Below are 23,091 nucleotides of genomic sequence, written 5' to 3' on the forward strand. Positions count from 1 at the left end.
GACACTAAGGAACAGGACCAACAGACTGGATTGGCTTGGCTCGTTAGATTGGGGAAGGGAGCCGGAAGGGGCACCGATAGAGTGCTGCAAGTGTACACGACGGGTAGGAAGTACCGTTCGTTCTAGGCGCACACACGTGCGGTGCGTCTTCCATGACCCTTGCCCGTGTCTCCGCCATCTTTTCGGCTTGGCTAGGATCATGGATGGGGGGTTAAAAGCCAAGCTAATCCGACTTAGCGTCTCGTCGGCACCGACGGCATGGCGTGGGACAGTGGTCTCGTCGATGGTTGCGAGAGGGAAGACGAGTCTCTCTCTTTCTCTCTGTACATCTCTCCGGACCACGTACTTTGTGGTGTATTCATACCTACACCACAGTGTAGAGTACGTATCTCGAAGGGAGACACAGCTGGCATTCCCTCATGGCATTAGTCTGACGGATAGGGCCTGTACCTAGCGTTGCAGCGCAATAAGGAACAGCGATGGTAAAATGGGGCAGTTGGGTCAAGTTATGCTCGATGAGGGAACCCTGGCTGCATGTTTACCAGGGTCCAGGAGAGAGTGGATGATGGGGGGTGAGTTGCAGCAGAGGGGTGACATGCGAAGCAGAGAAGAAAGAAGCCGCGAAGGGAGAGCTCCCGGTACATAGACGCTCTTGGAGGGTTGGTCAGGGATGATTGAGAGGTGGTAGGGGGGTTTTGCTTTGGGGATCCTTGGAAGCCGGGGGGGGGGAGGGGGGCACGGGAAGAATAAGACGGGGGAGGCAGCGAAGGCGACAACGTGCGAGGCTTGGTCAAGGTCTGACGAGGGTGCAAATTCTGGCAACGACGTGACAGAGAGTACCATACTTTGTACTGGAATGAGGACATGAATCCTCCAAGCAGAAGTGTTCACGAATATATGGACCAAAAGAGAAGAAGTGATGGTTTTCGGAGCAGGACGAAGAAGTTCATGACTCCCTTGAGCATCTTGGTTTCGGATGTCTTGAATTGCCTCTGCTCATTGTAAAGACAAATTATAAAAGGCAAAAGACACGTGAAGCTAGACAAGATTGCCAGACTATGGATATTGGCTAAACCGGGGCCGATGCACTGCAGCGGCGGCGGCGAGTGCTTCGTGTCATTCTTCGTTGTTTTGCGTGTTGGACGTCTGAAGGATGCACGATGAGGGTCAATATTTCCTGATGATGCCCCACCCAGGATGAGCCCAGATGGCGGCATGGACGTAACGAGATAGGCTCGGACTGCCGGGCGAGAAAAGGAAATAACGAGAACGGTGTGTCGGTTGTTGGTTCATTCCAAGAGAGGTGGCTGTGGATCTCCGCGCGGGGTTTGGTCTCTAACAGATACCCATCACGTCAGGCCTAAGATTGTGAAAATGAGGAAGAGGCAAAGTAGGTATGTAATTGGGTTGGCCGCGTTTGTCAATACACATATAGGATGTTCGTGTTGTACATACGGATTCTCGTAGGTATAAAGTATGATTGATGATTGTCCGGTAGACTTTGGATGAACTCTGGGTGAATCGGCCCAATCCCAGCACAGATATATTATGTCGGGGAGTTGGGTTTATCCAAGCGCTGTGCAGTTTGTGCATCGGATAGAGTTGCTGGTCCGCTAGCCTTCTTCTTTTCTCTAGTTGACACGACACCGGGTCATCAACCGCAATGAAGCAATGGGCGGACTGGTGAGAACTGAGAAGAAGGAAAAGGTACTTGACCATCCGGCGTGGGAGTCTGTGGCGCAAAAGTACCTACCTGCCTGTCTTGGGAGGGACTAAAGTAGTTCTTACAACGTCCTTGCGGGCTTCATGACGACAAGGTTGGATCCCCTGCAGCGATAGCAGAGGCTAATAAGACGAGTCCGGCATGTCTTCATTAGGCGGATCCCATCCCCCTGGGTACACTGTGACGGTACGGGGGCTGCGAAGATCTGGACCGGACCTGAGCTGGCCTGCAGCCGGCAGCGCAGCGTGCAGCGAGGGCAGAGAGTAGCTCAGTTCGGCGTGAAAATGGAGCTCAAGAGAAGGAATTCCGCACCGAGGCTTGCCGAACCATGCACAAAATCTGCACATGTATCGTGTTTTCAAGTGCTGTAACAAACGACATCAACCATTCTTATTCTTCAGTCGGATTCTTCTTCGCGTTCTTGTGTCATCGTATGGTCTGAGGGGCCGTTGCCAATTTGCAAACCCATAGATCCTCTCTTAATTTCGATTTTGTGAGAACATCTGAGGCGCATATCTCGGAGCAGCGCTGAGGGAAGAATGGAGAGTAACAACCATATGACTGGCCAGGCGCAGTGATAGGTATTCAGCAATCAGACAGAGCCTTTGGCCAAGATGAGTGCCTGCCGACAAAACTCTCGTCTTGGCGGCGGATTTGGCAGCCTCTCAGAGTCTTGGATTGGCGATCAACTGGCAAGACGAGACAGACCAAGAACAAGACGTGATTTTCGGGCTCGGTAACAGCCCGCCAGCCAGCCGTCAATGGCAGTAGCATCGACGCTAACAAACCGGGGGAAAAGAGAGGCAGGCTAGAGCCAGTCGTTGGTCTTTGTCGGTTGTGTGTCGTAACGAAAATCATTAGTGATGGCGCCGCTGGCCCGCTTCAGTGTTTAGCGTCCATGTTCATCCATCCTTGCGGTTGGGGACGGATAGATTGCTCCCCATTCGTTCTTGATGTCGGTAGCTGGGAGTTTTCCGTGGCTCCGAGTCCGACTTGCCCGTCCGTTGTTGGATCCTCCGTCATTGGGACCGGCCGAAGGTCTTGGCCTCTGCAGTTTTGCAGTCGTAAACGAGGTGCCATAGGAGCATTATTTCCCCCTATTTGCCTCATGGTGGCAAGATACAGTATCCGTAGTTGAGAAATCCTTGAGAGGAACTTTTGGTGTCTGCACTGTCGAGCTCGAGGCGAGGGAAGATCTTGGCTAGGGTGATGATGGAAAGCCGCCCGTAAGCAAGAAGGAAGGCCGCCACCAGGCCCAGGGCATTCCATTCCATCTGGGACCCTCATCTCGGCGGCGTCGGCGTATTCTGCGACTACATGTGGCGGCACCGAGGTATGTACGGAGTAGGTATTCATAGACAGCGCCAACCAAGTGCAGTGCATGTTGACAGTTGGACAGCATGAGGTTGGCATGGTTGGCAGATGTGGTTATGCTTCCAAAGAGTCGCAACGGACCGGTCGACGCCGCAGTTACTCTGGGGTTGCGTTGCATTGAAGAGTCGGACGACGGAGCACTTTTGGATAATTAGCAGTGATGTGCAGGGAAAATGCTGCTTAATAACGCAAGTGTCGTCAACGTGCACCAACGCAACCCAGTTTTCCCTGGATGAAAAGTCCCTCGGTTTCTAGGCTGAGACAGGCGATGGTTTGTCGTTGATGAGGCACCGCACCCGGATCCGAAACGGAGGAGAGGGAGAGGGAGAGGGAGAGGGAGAGGGAGAGGGAGAGCCCAGAGAGAGAAGTAGTGAGGTACCTCTGTACCTACCTATCAGATACGTACAAGTGAGAGAGTTCTGGGGTGGCGCGGCGCGAAGCGAAGAGGACATGGGCGATCAGCCTTCAGGTAGGTAGGCCACTCGATGCTTGAGTAGCGTCCTCGCCCTACGCAGAGTGACAGATAATCAGGACTGCCAAGGCCCGTATGGGTTCTCTCGTCATGTTCGGCTCGGTGAGGATGGTGGGAACGACTGGGTATTCGGAGAGAAGCTGAATGTCAACGGTGAGGTGTAAAGGAAGCAGCTTCATCTACAAAGTACATTGCAATTCCATAGTACAAAGGTACCTTACCTTCCACAGTCAACCATCATGTGGATGGTGCGAGGTACGTACCGAGCGGTACCGAGCGGTACCAAGCGACGAGACATCTAAGCGAGCTACCACCCAAGGCAGTCTAGGGGCGGGTGTCTCCTCGACGGGGAAGGTGGAAAGGCAACCCCTTTTCCTCTTGCACAATGCAGAGGGAGTCTCCGCGTGCAATTTTTTCTCTCTTCCCCAGGCTATCACACCAAGGTAAGGATAGACTCGATTCAATCTTCAGGTGGCTCAGCACACTCTAGGCTCTAGCAATGACAGCAGGCCGGGCGATTGGTCCGTCTGAAGCATCGGGGAAGATGCCGTGTAAGGGTATCCGAGAGGGTAGCTGCAGGTCCCGTAGGGTGGCATCAAACCTTAAGCATGGGGATCGCGCTTGCGGGCTGGATAGGTAAAAAAAAGGTTGCTCGTAATGCTTGTTATTAGGAAGGGTTTTTGTTCAGAACCCATGGTAATGACTGAGTATATGCATACGCCTACGCCTGTCCATCAAAATGTTTCTAGGGTTGCCAAGAAGGCATTCGTACGGATAACATTTGACATGTGGGAAGAGACATTGCCATTCTAGTTACATCTTGGATCCCGCCGAACGCCGCCGTGCAGCGGGCACACCCCATCCTACCTTACTCTGGTTGAAGGTTGAGACATTCTGCACCCGATTACCATTCGATTATTAGCTTATTGCTCAAGGCAACTAGACTTGGGCCAGAAAACCCCCCTGAGAGAGGAAACGAAAATTGCGCAGAAAAAAACTTGCGCATGACTATGTTGTATTATCTGCGACCCACGAAGACTGATTCCAGTCAGTGGCATCAGCCGCAACGCAACCCAGCTTTATGCAATACAACACCGCATAGCAAGCGAACATGAACTCCCACACATGCTCGCCTATCCGTGGTGGACGCTTGTGACCGAGGTAATATTCCGACTCGATCTAGACAGCAACCTGCATATAGACTGCCTGCACGGAATGCTGAGTACCGCAGACGCGAGACTCACGTTCAGCTGGTCCAGGTTTTCCCCTCCTAGCCTAGCCTAGCCAGCATCGTTACTTCATGAAGGAGGGCTGCCTATGTTCGTATTTCCTTGTCCATACGCGCGAAAGAACAGAGACCATATTCGTTTGCACTTACATGTCCGACTTCTTCCTTGCGCTAAAGCCAAGATCATGGACAGAGTGTCCCTATGGGTGTATGAAGGTTGCAAGACAATTTTGTCCGGGAAAGGGGATTTTACCCAGCAGAAAGATAGTTGCCTTACAGTTTCTTCAGACATACAAATTGATAAACAGAGCAGACTATGGCAGCGACTAACAACAACCGGGCAAAATTCAGAACAATGAAAGGTCTGAACTAGGGTACTCCGTAGTTGTGCAGGTTCACTCCGGAGCCGGGAAACCGGAAATCCCGGGGCATGTGTGCGATCTGAGGGCGGGCGAGACGGGTAAGGTAAAGTCGTCAGTGACCGGGAGCCCATTCCAGTGGTCGAGCAACGAGACACCACACACGTGTCCGGACGGAGTAGCGCGCCGATGAGGTGCTCAATCGTTCAATATCAGGAGAAAGGGCGTGAGACCGGCGACAGCCACTTTGGTCAGAAATGCCCCCACATTGCAACTAAGTCCCAATGAGGTAATGGTTTCGATAACCGCTAGCTAATAATCTCACCTCTAGCCCAAGACAATGATTGTGCACTAACACGGCAGTGCACGGGTGCCAGAGGATCACGGCCCCTCTGTGTCTCTTGGCAGAATAAGCGTATGTCAAGATCGTGACCCTTAGTAAAGCCGCGGGCGACTCTTATTCAGGACCTTGACATGGAATCTCACTGTCTCGATATTTAGTCAAGGCATACACAATAGACAAGTTGAGGGCCTAGGTTCTGGGCTAAATCACGACGAATACTAGGTAATGCATTTCTATCTACCTCACTTGCCAAGATTCGCGATTGACATTCTGGGTTAAGCTCAAGCGCCTCTGGCTGAGACAAGAAAACATGGCTATTGAGATGATCGAGGCGTTACAACCATGAGTCCCAAGAACGATTGAAGATACTGTTAGGTAAGATACTAGGTAAGCTGGTGCTCGGTGGCTCGATAGCTCAGTGTATAGGTAAGTCATACTGGAGAAAGATCAAACCCGGGCGGGAAGGACCCTGACTCAAGGGGTGCACGTGCAGGAGACGGCAGTGAACAGGACGAAAAAATTGATAAAAGAAATGCGCGTTGAAGAATCGTCTAGGAGAGAGCAGCTTGGGGCAGGAACATCCTACCTCTTTGGAGTGTGTAAGAACAGAGGTACCCGTACGAGTGATTGGCAAGTGCATGAAACAAGGACCCCAACCCTGCGCGCCTGCCCTGTTCGGAACGTGAGATGAAATAAAAGAGAAAAAGAGGGAAGGGCCGTCCAGGTTCCCGCTGTGCCTGCGCATTCAACATTGCCCCAAGACCTAACTCAGGTATCCGTGGAGTGCTACCTAAGTAGATTCGATCCCTGAATAAGAAATCCGGAATTCTGGAATTTGTCGGTGAAACCGGGAGGCATGGTTTGGCGACAGGAAGGGGGGCCGGCAGGCGAAGGTGGCTTCCCACTCGGATCCATTGACGAGCAAGGAAGGAGGGAGGGATGGAGGTATTCACCCATCGAGCGAGCGAGGATGAAGGAAGGAACCCTCCAAGCTCAACCCAGGCAGGGGAAGGGGACGCTTGCGGAAAGCTGGCTCATGAGGTACCAACCACCTACCTATCTACTTACCTTACATGTAGGGCACGGATAGATAAGGAAGGAGACGGGAAACTTTCAAGTTGCCCGAACGCCTCCCCAGTCCCCAAGCTCCCTTAGGTTAGGTTTGTAGTGCCTTTTGCCCAAAGTATCTTGATACTACCTAAAACCCTTGAGAAGTTGAGGCGGACTCCCGCTCGCTTCATGGGCTTGACTAACGTTCCTGCCTACTCGCGAAAGGAAGGCAACGTAATATCTCAGGATGAGGATTCAAAGGCGCCGACAAATCTTGGCTAAAGTTCTTTGCTACGCCATTAGGTTTTCGAGGCAAGGTACCTAGTATGGATACGGTCCCCGTACGAATACAGATGCAGAGTAATAAGGCAAGGTACCAACATGAAGTGTTGCCTACCAAAACCCCGGTCGCTGCTACCCTTGCGGACATCCTACGGGTACGGACACGGGGGCCGGCGGTTGACGATGTGGAGACCAACGTGCCCGGTGAGTTCAAACTTTGCAAGAGCACGGCAGTTGTGAACTTTCGTACACTACTTGTCTCCCCGTGCCGGTTTCCTTGTCATGATGGGAATAACGACACAATCTTCAGATACAACATGATCTATCCGTATTCTGTGCACCTTAGTGCTGTTGCATCGCCTGGTTGGTATACAACCTTCCTTCGCCAAGGTAAGATACCTGATGATGAGGTATTGCTTGCTAGCAGATCGAAAGTTTCGGTACCTAGCCGGACTAGGACTCTGCCTTACGTAAGTTAGCTACGGAAAAAGTACCTTACGGATACCTTACCTTAACTTGAGGCAAGAACCATCACTGCTTGCCTGCCCGAGTTGCCCGCACAGGCCACATCGTGTCTTTCCCATTCCCAACGACAAGTTCCACTGGCAGATCCATCAAGACATCTCTTCCTATCTGTTCCATCAATACTCAATCTGGTGAGAATCTCCCACATCATAAAACCAATAACCACAAACGCAGCACAAATCTGGCACAATCACTCATCGGGATCAATTGACTGCCCACGCTCGGCTCAACTCCTGTCCCTTGCCCATACCGGCCCCCCTACTAGTCAACTCGCTTCGAGAAAGAAGGAGAGACATGGCGCCAGGCGCCTAGCCCCCCTTGGCTGACAGCAATTCCCAAGGGACTGGAAATGGTTGCATGCACCTCAGGACATACCCCCTCCTTTTGGTATTGTCTCCAGACCCACGAGTCCAAGACGCCGCAATGGCAATTTCCCCCTCCTTCGCTCTCCATCGCCCTCTTTCGCGAGCAGTAAGTTCCAATACGGAGGACACATCCAACATGTTCAGGGCCACCTTTATCCAAGCTATGCCGAGACCTCGATGCTCGCTCAGCCTGCAGGGCTCAGGAGCCTGTCCGACAAAGCCTAGGCCAGCCCACTACTGCGTACAACAGACAGATCACAGAGGCACATTCTTCTACCGATGCGCATTTCAAGGAGCTAATACCAAGCTTGTCATGGATGGAAATCCATGGCGTTCGCCCTGCTCGTCTGGAGGTCCCATACCAAAGGCAAAAGGGAAACCCCCTCGATGCGCTCGAATCGATGGCGTATCCGTACGAGCACACTACAGAGGCGCAAACACTGTGAACCCTCCCCCGGAAATGGGTCTCGACACTCACCCGACCGACCTACGAATACGCTGAAAGGGTGCGATATATCCTAGCTTGGGTTCGTGGACCGCACAATTGGCATCCACTCAGCGGTCACTCCATGTCGACGGTCGACGCCAACGCCAACGCCAACGCCAACACCGGCAAACCCGCGACCACCATGGCACCAACAACACTACCTCACCCACACCCGCGCCCAGGATCACTACACGCTAGCTGTTACGACGGGAGCACTGCAAATTGAGAAAGGTCTCTAGCCCACCTCGTCTTCGTAATTCGGCAAACGAGAGAGTCCGATCAGCCCAATCGCCTGATTAGTGCTCCAGATTAAATGGAGTCCCCTCTGAATCTGATCCTCGCAACATTCTTGGCCCTGGGCGTCTGCCGAGGAACGACATGGAATTCGACATTTCTTAAAGCCGGACAGCACCGGATTTGCAGCCGCGCCCGGGGCTCGCTCACTCACTCGCACGAGATCAAAGGGCGAGATCCGCTGTGGGCTATTGCAACCACGGCTTAAGGCTCTTTTCGCCTAGCACCCGCCTGCCAATGCACCGCTCCACCCTCGGCACTCGAGAAGCCGCCCAAGCGCCTCGTAAAATGCCGTGACAAGTCCCGGAGATGGACCAGACCACACCTTATATCACCCTGAATCTCGTCAAAGTCCCGAGACTCGGGTTGCGCCCGTTGCTCGAGGGCGCCTCGGTCACTCACGTTGATTACGCCACTCGTTGAACATCTCCCTTCACGAGTCATGTTTCCGCGGTTTCACCATTCTGACTTGCTCATCATCACTCGGAACGGATGGTGTTCCCGAAGCCTTTCCCCGCCTACCGCCCCTTCTCTCCAGTGAGGCTTGGCGAAGGGCTCATATTTTGTCATGTTCGACAGCATCGCAAAAGTCCCTGAATCATATCTCGCCCACCCTCCGGCCGAGAGACCGTTGATAGGGAAATGCACCGGCTTTGCCGCGCGAGAACAGACCCATCAATTGTCACGTCAGTTGGCTCCTCTTCCTTCTGCCAGACCCATATGGCGGCCGCTCGCGAAAAGCCCCGCGGTTTTTGTTGTTCCGATTATACGAAGCCTAGGGAAAATCCTCGATCAATTCCTGCGCAAATCCCACCGCATGACCATTCTGTGAGCCGAGGCCATGATGACAATTTTGTCAAGCTCGCAACTCACTCCTCGAGAGAATCTCATCGAATATCTTGGTCAGGAATGTGATGTTTGGCTTATGCGGCAGATCACCACAGAGGATTTGTTCGCCATATTATGTTGCTCAACCGGCTTCTATGACGATCTTATCGATGACGGTCCACTGCAGTTCTTAACGATGCAAGCTATGATGCTACGCAGCCGGCCATAGCCCATGGAGAGCACTGGTCACACAGCAATCCAGGATGTGGGAATCTGTCACTGTTAGAGGTGTGACGGGGCAACGGCAGTTCTTCATCACTAATTCCTTATTGATGCGTCGGTCCAGGGGTCTCTCATTGACAAGCCTCAGCCCTCTCGACTATTGACAGGGGCCTTCTTAACAAGATCGACAAATTAGACTTGGTCCCCTTGGGGCAAGTGGCTGGTTCTCCCGCCCGAGTAGGCGTTCATCTAGAATACCGCAAGTTTCAAGCAATTACCCAACCAAAGAAGGCAACCACAGCGACCAATACACCACTTTTGTTTTCTGGAATAAACGCCGTCCCACAGCTTCCGGTCCGAATAGACAGAGCAGGAAGCAAATATTCCTTCTCTATGCGGAAGTATGGTCGTTCTCAAGCCAACGCCTCATTTTTCTGCGGTAAAGAAGACATGGTCCGCCGTATACAGCGGGTGATCGAAGATTCTATCCGTCTGGCCATCCAGGCACAACTAGAGCCCGCCTTGCGGCCGCTGTTCGTGACTCATGACTGGTTCATCGTTCGGAGGAGAGGTCGTCCTCACCTCAGTGTTGACCACAAGCAGAAGTACGGATAGTAACTTGTAAGAGTTTGACCCGTTTGCACAGACACTCGTTGCGGATGGGATGACAGCTGTTCATTCACTGCAACGCCGCCGGAATCACCTACACGATGCAAGGACCATGCCAGTATTGGCTGCAAAAGGGCAGCGCTAGCTGCCACCAGGAGTCCCTCTGGCTGTTCTAGAAACCTGCGGACCTTCTGCGCGCGCACGTCGCATCCCATACACAACAAGCAGGGTTTACTGCAGGATTCAGGTCGATCTGTGGCTTGAGGCGTGACAACCGACCGACTTCCTTTTCGAGCTTGCAGCCCGATTCTATCTTCCGGTTGGTCTCCAGGCCGGACCATCAATCGGCCGTCATGCTATTCCGTTACGCACGTATGAGTACCAAAAGCCGGCCAAGTATAGCTTACTATCAAGTACACCGGACTCAAGCCGATGATGGCGGGGGGGAAACGTGGCATTTCATCGTGGAATCGCTTACCAGTACACGTCTCGGTATCATCGCGCTGGGACCTGTTGTACGAGGCATCTTGTTGAAACCACCTCAACTACCTGAGGTGTGGTGACAGAGAAACATCGCGCAGACACTGGCCTTCAACACACACCGCGCCGCAACGGTGCATCTGCCCTTGCCCTGCAATCAGGAGCAGAGTGCGCTCGCTCATCTTGTTGTCTGCTGCATAATTCCAGGGGCCGAATCCTTTGTTCAAACCTGTTCTGGAGTTTGCGCTGGTTTGAGCAGGTGCATATCACAAGTCCATCAGCTGGCAGCAAAGCTGGATGAGAGGGACTTTTCTTACTCCGCATAGTTGGCTGCTACTTAAGATCAGTCCCTTTGGCCTAGCATGAGCAACCCGCCAATGGCTGTGTCATCACGAGAGTTAGTACTCTCCGAAATGCTGAGTCCCAGTGCCGGCATTCAACTTGACGCACGACTTTCCCCAACAGGCGCCATCAAACAAACTCCAGTGGAACTGGATTAAGGAGCCACGCTTCAGCAAACGGTAGCTATGTGGTTATTCTGAGCCGATTCATTTAGCCTGTACAACGGTTGCTACGATAGAGGCAACACTTGGGAGAACTAACGGCTTGTCTTTCCCATATTTCCAATAGGGTACGATATTTTTGCTTCACCTTCCTCAGTCCTTTGTATTCGCTCAATCACAGAGGGCCATACCCTTGCGTGGAACGAGGTTGGATCTAGTTAGACTCGGCATTGCGCTCCGTCCAACAGCCAACCCTGCCCAACTCAGGTCGACATCCCGATGGCAATCTTCGACAATGGCTGCCGCTGAACGGTTTCCCGGGAAGGGCTTCTCCAAAATTCCTGTCACCCTGTCTTGTTATTCCCCACATCGTCGTTAGGCAGCAGGATAACGGGATGCCGCCATCACCACCCATCGAGATTAACCACGGTATGCTGCTGATCATCTGAGATGGGATCAGCCCGTTCAACGTTGAGCGTTTGTTCGGAGCTCGAACGCACGACGGGATCGTAATATCACTTCTTGCTGCCTTGATCAACAACATGCATCTACTCGAAACGCAAACTCGGTTAGAAGTCACCGTGGGTTCCGGGCTGGAATCACCGCGACCTACACCCAGCGTACACAAAACTGACATGTCAGCATCATCCGAAAAGCCCCTACTAAGCTTGGCCATACACCCCCTTCGCGAACGAGCCGACCATGGGTGCTGAATTCGCCGACGCCCCACTTCCGCCTGACTTCCGGTGGCTGCTTAGCAGGGGCAAAGTTCACTGTAACCGTCTCGACAGGTCGGCAGTGAAAAGACGACCAGGGCTGTCACAACTGTAGAAAGTTTATCGCCAGAATAATATCTGATGAAAAGCAAAAGGAACGGCACACACTCTGGCGTTACAAGGCTGATCCAGAGTGTGCCGTCGACTGACGTGCGGAGAGAGGTGCTTCCAATTCGGCAGATGGCTCAGCTACTGTGTACTACGTACAGGCAGACAGGCAGCATCAAGTCAGAAGGCACCGGCGCGTCAAGGTAACGAGTCGACGGACTCCACAGTACGATAAAAGGCAATGCGAGACCTCTTCCTCAACTAGGCACATCCACTGCCACACCATTCCATGATCTTAAGCTCCGAGCCAGCTCGGCAATTGAGATGTTGAGGTCATGTCTTTCACCCTCTACACCCTGTGGGCAATAACTCAGCCACTGAGGTAACCAGCGCAATTCATGGATGGCACGTGAGGGGCAGATCGCGGTGCGGAATTCAGCATCCCTGGGGTCATATTCCCAAAGAGGCTTCACAAAGCGAATCAAACTCTTAGTGGCTCCCCAGCTCGATCGGACGCTAAACAACCGCCCTCGTCCATGGAAAGGAACTTGAGATACGGAGTACTGGCGAAGGGCCGAGCCAATTGTACTGTGGGGGGAGGGCTCATTACTTCATCCTCCACAGTGCCACGCCTTTGCGGAGCTGATTATCACCCAGGACGGGCGCGGCTCAGGCCATGTTGGCATTACGGGGCCTGTTGGTGCGGTTGGCGCACACATCGTATGAGAGAGGGACCGAGGAGGGCCAAGAACAAGGTCAGCGACCTTCCACTTTGATCGGCCCCCAAGTCACATCCCTTGTGTGGGCGGCAGCGGTGCGAGATATCAATTCTCATCGCTAGTCTGCCTCGGGGGCTGGAACAACGGGCTCACCATACTCGCAGCTCGGTCAGGCTGGAACGCTCGCTGGGCATTGGACGCCGGTGGCTGACGATAGACGGGCCCGTCCGTTGCTCAAGGCTCGAGCGACATTCCATGCGGCCTTCTACCACCGCTGATAGCAGCTACATGTTCCACCATGCTCGAATCTCGAAGGCTAAGGGAGGGCTACGTCTGACTTTCCTACGCACTTGCGGGCGTGGCTGCCATGCGTCCACTCCCTGAATCCAGTCAACACCTTTTAGTGATGCATCGGGCGGTCCCTGACATTACAATCTACTCATCGTCTGCAGGTCCAGAGAGGGACCTGCCAGTCTTACGCCAAGGATTTGGAACTGTTACTGCGCTCAGCGGCGACAGGTTGGCGATACAAAACCATGGGTTTCTTGAATATACCGGCAGCTGTATGGGTAAATCACTCTTTGCGAAATTTCCAGAGCAAAGTTCGGATGAACGATCAACGGGCCATTTGTTTGAAACGACTTTCGGAAAGGACTGAGATGCGATGTTGCGTTAAAAAGCTGGCGTCACATCGTGTGCGGACAACAGCTTACTGAGGCATACACTACAAAAAGGCCTCTCCGCTTCGTCTAAGAATAGCCGCGGTATTGCACACCAAAACCCCCAAATCTATGACCGAAATCCTGGAGAGCAGATCCCCAGGCCGGCCGCGATGATACCCCCCGGGCCCTGCACTTCGGAGCCGTTGTCCCCCTTTCTGAGGATGACGTGGGCCCCCATATGTATTCGAGCCATTCCAAGTCCAGCCATCGTTCCGTGGTCCTGATTGAAGGAAATTTTGCTTCCGGCGCTGGTTCCCAAGCTTTCCAACACCAACGGCTGGACTGGGGGGTCACCTGTCAAGACAAGCCCGGCTCACCTGGGGAGTAATCCTAGACATGACACACAGCCGGCCGCTACTTTAGTCCTCGACAGCTACCGACACTGTTCTCCCGCGGTCGACCATGCCTCCATCAAACTTATGGATAGCCGATGTTCCCCGTTTGAGCGCACCGAATGCACCAAAACCACCTACCGCGTGAGCAGAGATCAGATAGCGCAGCAGCCGAACCGCTAGCTTATCCAACGAAACCATGGCCTTGGGAGACCGTCATCCGCCCCTAATGCCCCTGGTGTCATGATATCCGCATACAGATACGGATTCTGTGTAGACACATGAGTGTCCAAGAATGGCCATTTCCATTCATTCGAATATTCGCCCACTACAACTGGAGGGGCTCCAGAGCACTACTTCACAAGTTTGAGGACACTTCATCCTAGGCCAATAACGATGTTGAAGGTAGGCCGCAGCCGAGAGTCAAATATCCGATGCATCGGGTAGTTCATTTAGAATTGGCAAGCCGGGGTGGCTGGACGCTGAGAGAGGACTGCTACCGTGAACCCTCACGAAGCTCAGTCTACTCTAGCCGTACGTACACTTGCTATGTGCAAGGCGTCAGACTCGAGAGTCGGCCAGTACACTACTCCGTACTGAATAGTCCATAGCGCAAAGCCGCTGAAAAGGGACCCTTCATTCGCTCCGAATGAGCCGGATGTGGCGCTTAGCTCACTCTCTGATGGAAGAGTACGTCGGAGCCCCCGTCTTCGGGATTTGTTCGTTTATCGCATCTAATGCCGACCAACGTCCGCTCAGCGCGTTAGATGGTCTGACCAGCAGCTAGCCTTTGTATAGGTTGTTTGAAACCCAAGGATCCGGCAAGTCTTTCTTCGCGCATCGCTCGCCACGAGGAGCACTACGAGCAGCTGCAGAGACGCCATCACAGCATCCTACGTGCCTACTTTCCTAGCGTTGTTGCTGGTCTGCCGCCCAGCCAGAGGGCCGTCTATCCTCAATTATGGTATGGCGTGCGCCGCCCACGCGGCGATGAGATGGGATGGCTGTCCATGGATCCGTCTACGCCGCACGAGCGAGGGCCAGAGACTCAGAGTATGCACGCTCTCGCGTGCTTCTCCTCTGGAACAAACGTACTTGTGCAACTAAGTATTGGTCTGTTACTTATTACCAATTTGTTATCGTCGTATAGTCCATCCGTAAGGCTAACTCGCTGCGGCACTGCGGGCGACGCTTGCCAGGGGTCATCAGTCTAACCTTTCGGGAGTTGGGTCTTTACAACATGGCACCACCATGGCAATCTGGACCTGGGCCCTGTCCACGGCAGTCGTTCTTATTGGCATTTGTGCGCCTGGCCAAGGGAACCCCGACGCTGCATCCAACCGTTTGCGGCGCATCAAGAAGGAAAGAAAATTACGGTGCCTGGCCAAAGCTTCCTTCCCCAAGCACGCTCTGGGATGGCCCTGGGCTTCCTGGTCTCTCTGATGCAGATGATGTTGGTGGATTTGAGGCGGGGCCGATGATGGGGACCCCAGTGCCGTTGCGCCGTGGGATGAACGGCCAGAAAGTTTTGGCCCATTGCCAAGATTGGCTATCGGCACTGGACATATTGCCTTGCCATTTCGATGGAGGAGCCGCCTCTTCAGATTTTGCTGCTTTGAAGCCCTTTGACTGGCCCAAACTGCCCATCTTTCCTATGCTATCCATCGACGGCCCGCCACAAGTAAGAGAGGCAACCGCTGGAGAGGGGAAATGATGGTCCTGCCAACACGAACTTTCTCTTTCTTTCCCTTGGCGGAGGATCTGTGGTTCTCAAGGGGGGCAGTCGGCCATCGAACCATCCGAGTGGTGGACGCCATGCCTACGGGACGACGGAGCCCAGTCAGCTGCGGCTCCGATATCACTAGTCCCCGTCAACCTGGAGGAGTCTCCGCCTAGCCGACATTTCATGTCTATCATCTATGATGGTCACGTCCTGCGACATAGGCAAGGGAGACATTCGGTGGGAGGACGTCACGCATCTTGGAACAGGACAGCAGAACTGCCTAGGTCCTTCGGTCTCGATTGTGAACGAACTCTCGCCTCGGGCAGACTGGGAGCGATGGACCAACTCCCCCAGTGCTAGGCCTCCTCGGTCAACTCAACAGACCGGCGTTAATACGAGCCACGCAAGCCCAACCATCCTAGGCAGGCCGTTGAGTGAAGGCCAACTCAAAATGAACCTTATGCACCTGTCGCGCCTCTTTGGAAATTTCCCAGCCAACAGGGTAATTTCGTGAAGCCGACGGGCGAATGTTACGCCCGCGTCTGCCTTGCATCGCGATCAACAGCCGCCATGCGGATGGCCTTTCCGACCTGTCGACGCGGACCTTACTGAGCGTCCCAAGTTTACCTACCCTCTCCTTTTGCGGCATTGGACTAGCTCAATGGAAGGAAGGAAGGAAGCGGCAGGAACCTCTCAAGATGTCAACGCAACCATTGCAGAAGTTGTCCCCTTCCAATGATATGTCAGTGTGCGCTTCTTAGCCCCGGGAGCCTTGTACACTTTGTACAAGATGGATGGGCTGTTAGCCTGTGGCTGCCAAAGAGGGAACCATGGTGTGTGTGCACCTCGCCGCAACTGTGCAGCACGCGTACATGCAGTAGGCAGTCCTCGAGGGTGCCCTCGACTCCCTATGCTGCAGCCATTCTGTCTCGAGGGTCGAACTCACTCACACAGACAGTGCAAGGGCGATGTGGGCATCGGCTGGCGGAGATGGCATCCCGCATCGCCTGTCGAGCAAAGCGCAGTGGCATGCGGGCGCGTGCCTCTCGGTGTCTGAGCACATCTTTTTCGTCCAGTGGGCCCGATCCGTACAGTTGGGACGCCCTTCGTCCAAGGCGCTGGATGGCCCATCTCGAACAAGCACCTGGCATATGTCCTAGTATATGCCAGGACATATGTTGGAGAGACAGCGCCCCGTCCAAAGGGGGAAGAAGGAGACCGGGCCGCGGAGCACAATCTTTGTGGCAAGCTCGATCGGGACAGGTTACCGAGGCGAGGAGGAATTCGTTCCAAATCTCGTACGTAAAGCTGGGCAGTGGAGGAGCGACTGAGAGGCACAGTTGATTGGGTTTTTGCTCGCTTTCTGACTGGTACGGAACGATTGGGAGATGACTGGTCTCTGCGTCGTTTGCTGTCTTCTTGTCCACGGCGCGAGGGAATCCTTTCCGTGAGATAGATTCCCGAGGAGGGAGGCATATGAATCTCACCGAATGCAGGACGGTGAGCGAAAGTGCCACGCAAATCTGTGAGGCACCACTCCTTCCTTCCTTCCTTTCCTCCTCCCTCCTCAAATCCCATCCCTCTCTGTTTCTGTTTACTATCCTCCTTCTCCGGCAGGCAGGCTGGCAGGTTACTTGGCCCTCCTAGCCGAACGCAGCAGAAGGAGCAGCCCACATACGGGAACGACATACGGATACAGGGAGGGGATGGGGAGGCGGAGGAGGATGAGGGTCAAGGACGATACAGATGGCCCGAATGTAATCTCCCTTTCCCTTTCCATCCCCCCTTCACCGGGTCTGCGGCGCAGGCGTCATGGAACGAAGGATGAAGGAGGCCGCATGTTGGCTGCATCTACCAATCTGCACTGTTGCACGAAGTCCCTCTGGTGTCGTCATTGCTGCTCCTCCTCCTCCTCCTCCTCCTCCTCCCCTCTCTCTGCCACGCTTCACTTCCTTTTTCTCCAGTTCTTCAGTGCGAGATAAGGGACATGGGTGAGTAGAAACGGCGATGGAGTGGTCAGTACGTATATAGACGCACCTACACGTAGTTTGGCGTTCATCTGGAAAGTATGTACCGGCAACTATTAATTGCTCCAACTGTGCTTGCATGTAGTCAATATATTTGACCGTTGAGAGGGATAGGCGTAGGCCCCGGAGACAAACGTACACGTCCATCAACCCCCTCGATGGACTCTGCATGATGTGCCTGTCTCCCCCAGACATGTCTATCTTCCTCCATTTGAGCAAGCCTAGAGAACTAGAAGACGAGGATACCTACGCCCATCCTGTTTCATTTGTAGATCGACCTGAGTGAAGATATTGGCTACTAAGCCCCTTTCTGTTTTCCCTCCTCGCCCTGCTGCATAGCTGAGGCCGGAAGCAGGTAAGGCAAGCAGGAAGGAACTTCGGGCCTTTTTCTCTGTCTCTCACACACTCTCTCCCCTTCGTTACCTTTCGTTCAAGTACCCGACAGTTTTGTGGCCTTGTTCCTGCTGAGACGAGTAGAATACACACGTCAGTCAAGGAGGAAAGAGGAACGAGATGAACAGAGCGTACACATGTCAATCACCAAAGTTAACGAAAAAAAAAGAAAACTCGAAAGAAAGTTATGGTCGATAAAGCCAAAAAAAAAAGCTATAGACAGGATAGCCAGGATAGACGGGACTTCTCGATCTTCCCTTGCCCTCTCACTTTCTTTCCTCAATACTATTCCATTTCCCCTTTGCCCCCTACCCTTTCCGTCCCTTCCCTTCCCTCCCAATCCCAAGCCATTGTGTATGTGTATATTTGTAGTCTTTGTTTTAGTACCAATGAAAAAGCCAACCCGCCCCTCCTGGTGGAAAAAACAAAAAAAGGTTTGATTTTTTTTTTTGTGTGATTTTGTCTAATCCGCTTTCATATCCCATTCCTCCGTCAGTGATGCTGCTGCTGCTGCTGCTGCTGTACCCGAATGCTAAAACCACACCTCCCTTTTTTTTTTCTCTCTGTCCTTTTCTGTCTCATTTTACCATTCTTGTTGGTTGTTACCGGAAACGTGAAAACCCCCTCTCCCCTTCTGAACCAACCCCCTGCTCATAGGCATAAAATAGCCGGTGTCAAGGTAGGCAGGCAGACAGGGGAACAAGGTTGATGCAAAGTATTTGGAAAAAAAAAGAAGCAGAAAAAATCAGCCCACCCAGCGTCTGGCGCTCTTGAACATCCTGACCCACGGGCCGAACTCTCCCCAACCCTCGACCTGCTCCGTGGGGACGTAGCTGCCGACGTCCGCCATGATGGTCCGCTCGGGATGGGGCATGAGGGCAAAGACCCTGCCGTCCCTGCTCCTGACGCCAGCCACGCCGCCAGGGCTGCCATTCGGGTTGTACGGGTAGGCTTCCGGCTCCGCGACCTTGAGGCGGTTGTCGACGTAGCGGAGAGGCACGAGGCCCTCGCCGCTCAGGTCCTCGAGGGCGTTGGGGTTGGAGAAGGAGGCGCGACCCTCGCCGTGGGAGACGGCGATGGGGAAGGACGAGCCGTCCATGCCGTGGAGAAAGACGGAGGGCGTGGCGGCGCGGGACTCGTCAATCTTGACCATGGCGAAGCGCGCCTCGAACTGCCTGCTGGCGTTCTCGACGAACGTGGGCCAGTTCTCGGTACCCGGGATCAACTCCTTGAGACGGGTAATCATCTGGCAGCCGTTGCAGACGCCCAGGGCGAAGGTGTCGGGTCTCTTGAAGAAGTTTTCAAACTCCTGGCGGGCGTGCTTATGCTCGAGGATGGACTGGGCCCAACCAACGCCGGCGCCAAAGACGTCGCCGTAGGAGAAGCCACCGCCTGCCGCAACACCGACAAAGTCGGCGAGTGAGCGGCCTGCGAGGACGTCGGACATGTGAACATCGATGGGGTCAAATCCGGCGGCCTTGAAGGCAAAGGCCATCTCCTTGTGACTGTTGACGCCGACCTCGCGCAGGATGGCGACGCGAGGTGCCTTGCGGAGGAGGCTGCCGAGGGAGGCCGTCAGGGGCATGATGTTCTCTGACGGAGAGAAGGTAAGGTTGTACGACAGACCGGGGTCGGCCGAGTCGGAGACGATGGCGTACTCGCTATCTGCGCAAGCCGGGTTGTCTCTCTCCCTCTGCATGGCGTACGACGTCCTCGACCACCACTGTTGCATCTCGGCGCGGTCAAGGCTGACGATGGGGGTGTGGCCGCCGTAGCGGATGTTGAGGGTCTGGTTGCCCTTGGGCTGGACGACACCGAATGTGCGGACGAGGCCGGGAGGAGGACCGCAAGTGGCGAAGCAGCGCTTGAAGTTGGTCTCGTCCTCCTTGCGGACCTGGAAGACGGCCCCGAGCTCCTCGTGGAAGAGGGCCTCGAGAATGTCGTTGGGGGAGCCGGACTTGGCGATGCCGTCGAGCATGAGGTCGGCGCCGCAACGGCCGGCGAACATCATTTCGGCGACGGTGGTCAGGAGACCGCCGTCCGAGACGTCGTGGTAGGCGAGAACGACGCCGCTCTTGTGTAGTTGCTGCAGAGCATCAAAGTAGTCCGTAATGAGATCCACGTTGCGCACGTCCGGTGCCTCGTTGCCCATCTGTCCCAATGATTGCGCCAGGGCGGAGCCGCCCATGGCCTTCTTGGCCTCGGCGAGGTCGACGTAGATAAGAATCGTCTCACCGACGTCTTCGACGCGGCGCAGCTGAGGGGTCCATGTGTTGCGGACGTCCTCGACGACGGTGACGGCCGTGATGATGACGGACATGGGTGCTGTGACGCTCTTTGCCTCGCCAGACTCGCGGTCCTTCCACGATGCTTTCATGGAGGTAGAGTCCTTGCCGACGGGGATAGAGATCTTGAGCTGAGGGCACAGCTCCATACCAATGGCTTGGACGGCCTCATAGAGACCGGCACCTTCGCCAGGGTGGTTGACGGCGGCCATCCAGTTGGCTGACAGCTTCACACGGTCGAGGCGGCCCAGGATATCAGCAGCGCCGAGGTTGAGCAGACTCTCGGCGACGGCCATGCGAGCCGACGCTGCGGGAGAGATGAGAGCCAACTGGGGCTTTTCGCCCATGGCCATGACTTCACCAGTGCGAGTCTTAGAGTCAAGACTGAATGAGGTTGCCGTGACAGCGCAGTCGGCGACTGGAGTCTGCCATGGACCGACCATCTGGTCACGGATGGACAGACCTCCGACGGTTCTGTCACCAATCGTGATGAGGAATGACTTGGAGCCAACGGCGGGCATGCGCAACACGCGCTCAGTGGCGGCGGTGATGAGGCCGGCGGTGTTGGTGGCCTCAGCGGCACCGGCGGCAGCGAGGGCCTCAGCAGCGTTGAATGCGGGGAGGTCCAATCTGCGGGACTCGACGACACGCTCGAGACGGCGGCCGGGAGGGAAGAGGGCGTTGAAAGGCAGGTCAATGGGCATCGGCTGCTCGGGTGAGTCGCGGTCACTGAGAGTCAACTTGGCGTTGCCTTGTGCGTCCTGGGCGGCAACGGTTCCCACGTCGGAAAAGGGGCATCGTTCACGACCTGGGGTGCGGATTAGCATGATACAACAGCTGTGCAGACATGATAGAGAGGGACTCACGGCAGATGCTGACGAAACGGTTAATATTCTCCTTATTGACGAGCAGGACGTAACGCTCCTGGGCCTCATTGCACCAAATTTGCAAGGGGCTCAAGCTGCTGTCCGCGCTGTGAACCTGACGCAGCTCGAACTTGCCGCCGAAGCCAGCATCCTTGACGAGCTCGGGGAGAGCGTTGGACAGACCACCAGCACCGACATCGTGGATCATGGCAATGGGGTTCTGGTCGCCGAGAGCGGCGCAGGTGTCGATGACCATTTGGGCGCGGCGCTCCATCTCAGGGTTGCCGCGCTGGACACTGGCGAAGTCGAGCTCGGCAGTGGCCTCGCTGGAGTCGTTGGAGGAGGCAGCTCCTCCGCCGAGACCGATGAGCATAGCAGGACCGCCGAGAACGATGGCATGGGCACCGTCGTGGACGTCACCGAGCTCCTTGAGGGCGTGTTGAGGACGGACTGTTCCAACACCACCAGCAATCATGATAGGCTTGTGGTATCCGCGCCACTCCGGGGACTCCTCCTTGCCGACGTTGGTCAGGAGAGTGCGGAAGCAGCCGAGAAGGCAAGGTCTTCCGAACTCGTTGTTGAAGCGAGCGCTACCGATAGGGGCCTCGAGCATGATATCGAGACTGCTAGCGAAATGAGCGGGCTTACCCAGATCAACCTCCCAAGGGGCCTTCTCGTCCGGGATCAACAGGTCAGAGACCCAGAAACCACAGAGACCGGCCTTGGGAGCAGAGCCTCTGCCGACGGCACCTTCATCACGAATCTCACCTCCAGCACCAGTGGCGGCACCAGGGAAAGGTGAAATGGCGGTGGGGTGGTTGTGTGTCTCAACCTTGACGAGGACGTGGACGACCTCCTTGGTGAGCTTCCAGCTGCCGGTGGAGTAATCGGGGGCCCAGAAGCTGGCAGTCTCACCCTGGAGAACGGCGGCGTTGTCGCTGTAGGCGGAGACTGTGTACTCGGGGTTGGACTTGTGGGTGTTCTTGATCATCTCGAAGAGACTCTTGCCCATGCGCTGCTGATCAATGGTCCAGTTGGCGTTGAACTGCTTGTGGCGGCAGTGCTCCGAGTTGACCTGAGCGAACATGAAAAGCTCCACATCGTGGGGGTTGCGTCCAAGGTTCTTGAAGACCTGGACGAGGTACTCAATCTCAGAGTCGTCGAGAGCCAGGCCGAATTGCTTGTTGTACGACTTGAGAGTCTCAACAGCCTTTGCGGCATCGGCGTTCTGAACATCGTCACCCAGAATGTCAACAATCTCCAATGGGAATCGCTGGCCCTCAATGAACATGGCGGAAAGATCGGGGCGCGACAGGCCAATTGTCTCAGTCATACGGTCGTAGACAACATCCTTGAAGGCGATTTCATCTTCAGAGACGGGGTTCTCAAAGGTGAGGGTGATGGCCCTGCCGCGCTCGATACGGTCGATGTTGTCTGCGAGACCGCAGACGTGAGTGATGCTGGTTCCCTTTGAAGACCAAGGCGAGATGTTCCGCGGGGTAATGTAGTAAGTTTTCTGGGTATCAGTGTTGGCGGCAATCTGAGCGATTGTCTGGTCGGGCAGGCCGAGCCATTTTGTCAGCTTTTGCTGGACAATGAGGTTGTTGTCACTGTTCTTGAGGTGAACGTAGTAGACCCAGATGCCGGCAACGCTGACGACCTTGTTTGACGCAGCGTCGAGCTTGTTGATGCGCGTCTTGAGCTCTTCGGCCTGCTTGGTGGTGTAGGCCTCCTGGCCAACGAGGGTGAGAAACCCCATTCTGCCTACAGTGGGCGTAGGACACGGAGAGCGGCCTTCGATCAAAAAGGAAGTCTCGCCCGGCGTTCGTGGATGTCGGGTTGGCGATAGAGATAAGTTTTTAGGCGGCGGCATCTTGTGAGTCTTCCGCTCCGAGATGGCGGGGTGATTTTGAAATTTTGGTGGGGCAGCTGCAGATAGGCGGCCGATAATGAAAATCGGAGGCGTTGGTGACTTTTTTTTTTCTCTCGTCGACTGGAGGCGCGGGGCACTAGACTTATTTTGTGGCGGTGGAGTGGCTCTCCCGCATTTTGCGCA

At 54.7% G+C, this 23,091-nt stretch overlaps 5 protein-coding genes across 5 annotated transcripts; 2 read left to right on the plus strand and 3 right to left on the minus strand.

Annotated features, from left to right (window-relative positions):
• Window positions 1–887: 887 nt before the first annotated feature.
• On the minus strand, window positions 888–1,217 carry CTAM01_04469 (uncharacterized protein; the record flags this gene model as incomplete). Its single annotated transcript, XM_060520499.1, has 1 exon — window positions 888–1,217. The coding sequence occupies one exon, from the start codon at window positions 1,215–1,217 to the stop codon at window positions 888–890; it is 330 nt and encodes a 109-aa protein (XP_060385144.1).
• A 5,931-nt stretch (window positions 1,218–7,148) lies between these two features.
• On the plus strand, window positions 7,149–8,710 carry CTAM01_04470 (uncharacterized protein; the record flags this gene model as incomplete). The annotated part of the gene is made up of 4 exons (XM_060520500.1): window positions 7,149–7,241; window positions 7,757–7,827; window positions 8,227–8,408; window positions 8,610–8,710. 4 exons carry the CDS (start codon window positions 7,149–7,151, stop codon window positions 8,708–8,710), a joined length of 447 nt encoding a protein of 148 aa, XP_060385145.1.
• Window positions 8,711–14,541: 5,831 nt separating this feature from the next.
• CTAM01_04471 (uncharacterized protein) lies at window positions 14,542–15,455 on the plus strand (the record flags this gene model as incomplete). The annotated part of the gene is made up of 2 exons (XM_060520501.1): window positions 14,542–14,832; window positions 14,892–15,455. Coding segments are annotated over 2 exons (855 nt in total), but the record flags the coding sequence as incomplete, so codon positions are not given.
• Window positions 15,456–16,406: 951 nt separating this feature from the next.
• CTAM01_04472 (uncharacterized protein) lies at window positions 16,407–17,153 on the minus strand (the record flags this gene model as incomplete). The annotated part of the gene is made up of 1 exon (XM_060520502.1): window positions 16,407–17,153. The coding sequence occupies one exon, from the start codon at window positions 17,151–17,153 to the stop codon at window positions 16,407–16,409; it is 747 nt and encodes a 248-aa protein (XP_060385147.1).
• A 1,476-nt stretch (window positions 17,154–18,629) lies between these two features.
• On the minus strand, window positions 18,630–22,908 carry CTAM01_04473 (phosphoribosylformylglycinamidine synthase; the record flags this gene model as incomplete). The annotated part of the gene is made up of 2 exons (XM_060520503.1): window positions 18,630–20,977; window positions 21,036–22,908. The coding sequence occupies 2 exons, from the start codon at window positions 22,906–22,908 to the stop codon at window positions 18,630–18,632; spliced, it is 4,221 nt and encodes a 1,406-aa protein (XP_060385148.1).
• Window positions 22,909–23,091: the final 183 nt, after the last annotated feature.

This window comes from Colletotrichum tamarilloi (assembly GCF_030869305.1).
Source record: "Colletotrichum tamarilloi strain Tom-12 chromosome Unknown Scaffold_10.1, whole genome shotgun sequence".
In the NCBI taxonomy this organism is placed as follows: Eukaryota; Fungi; Ascomycota; class Sordariomycetes; order Glomerellales; family Glomerellaceae; genus Colletotrichum; species Colletotrichum tamarilloi.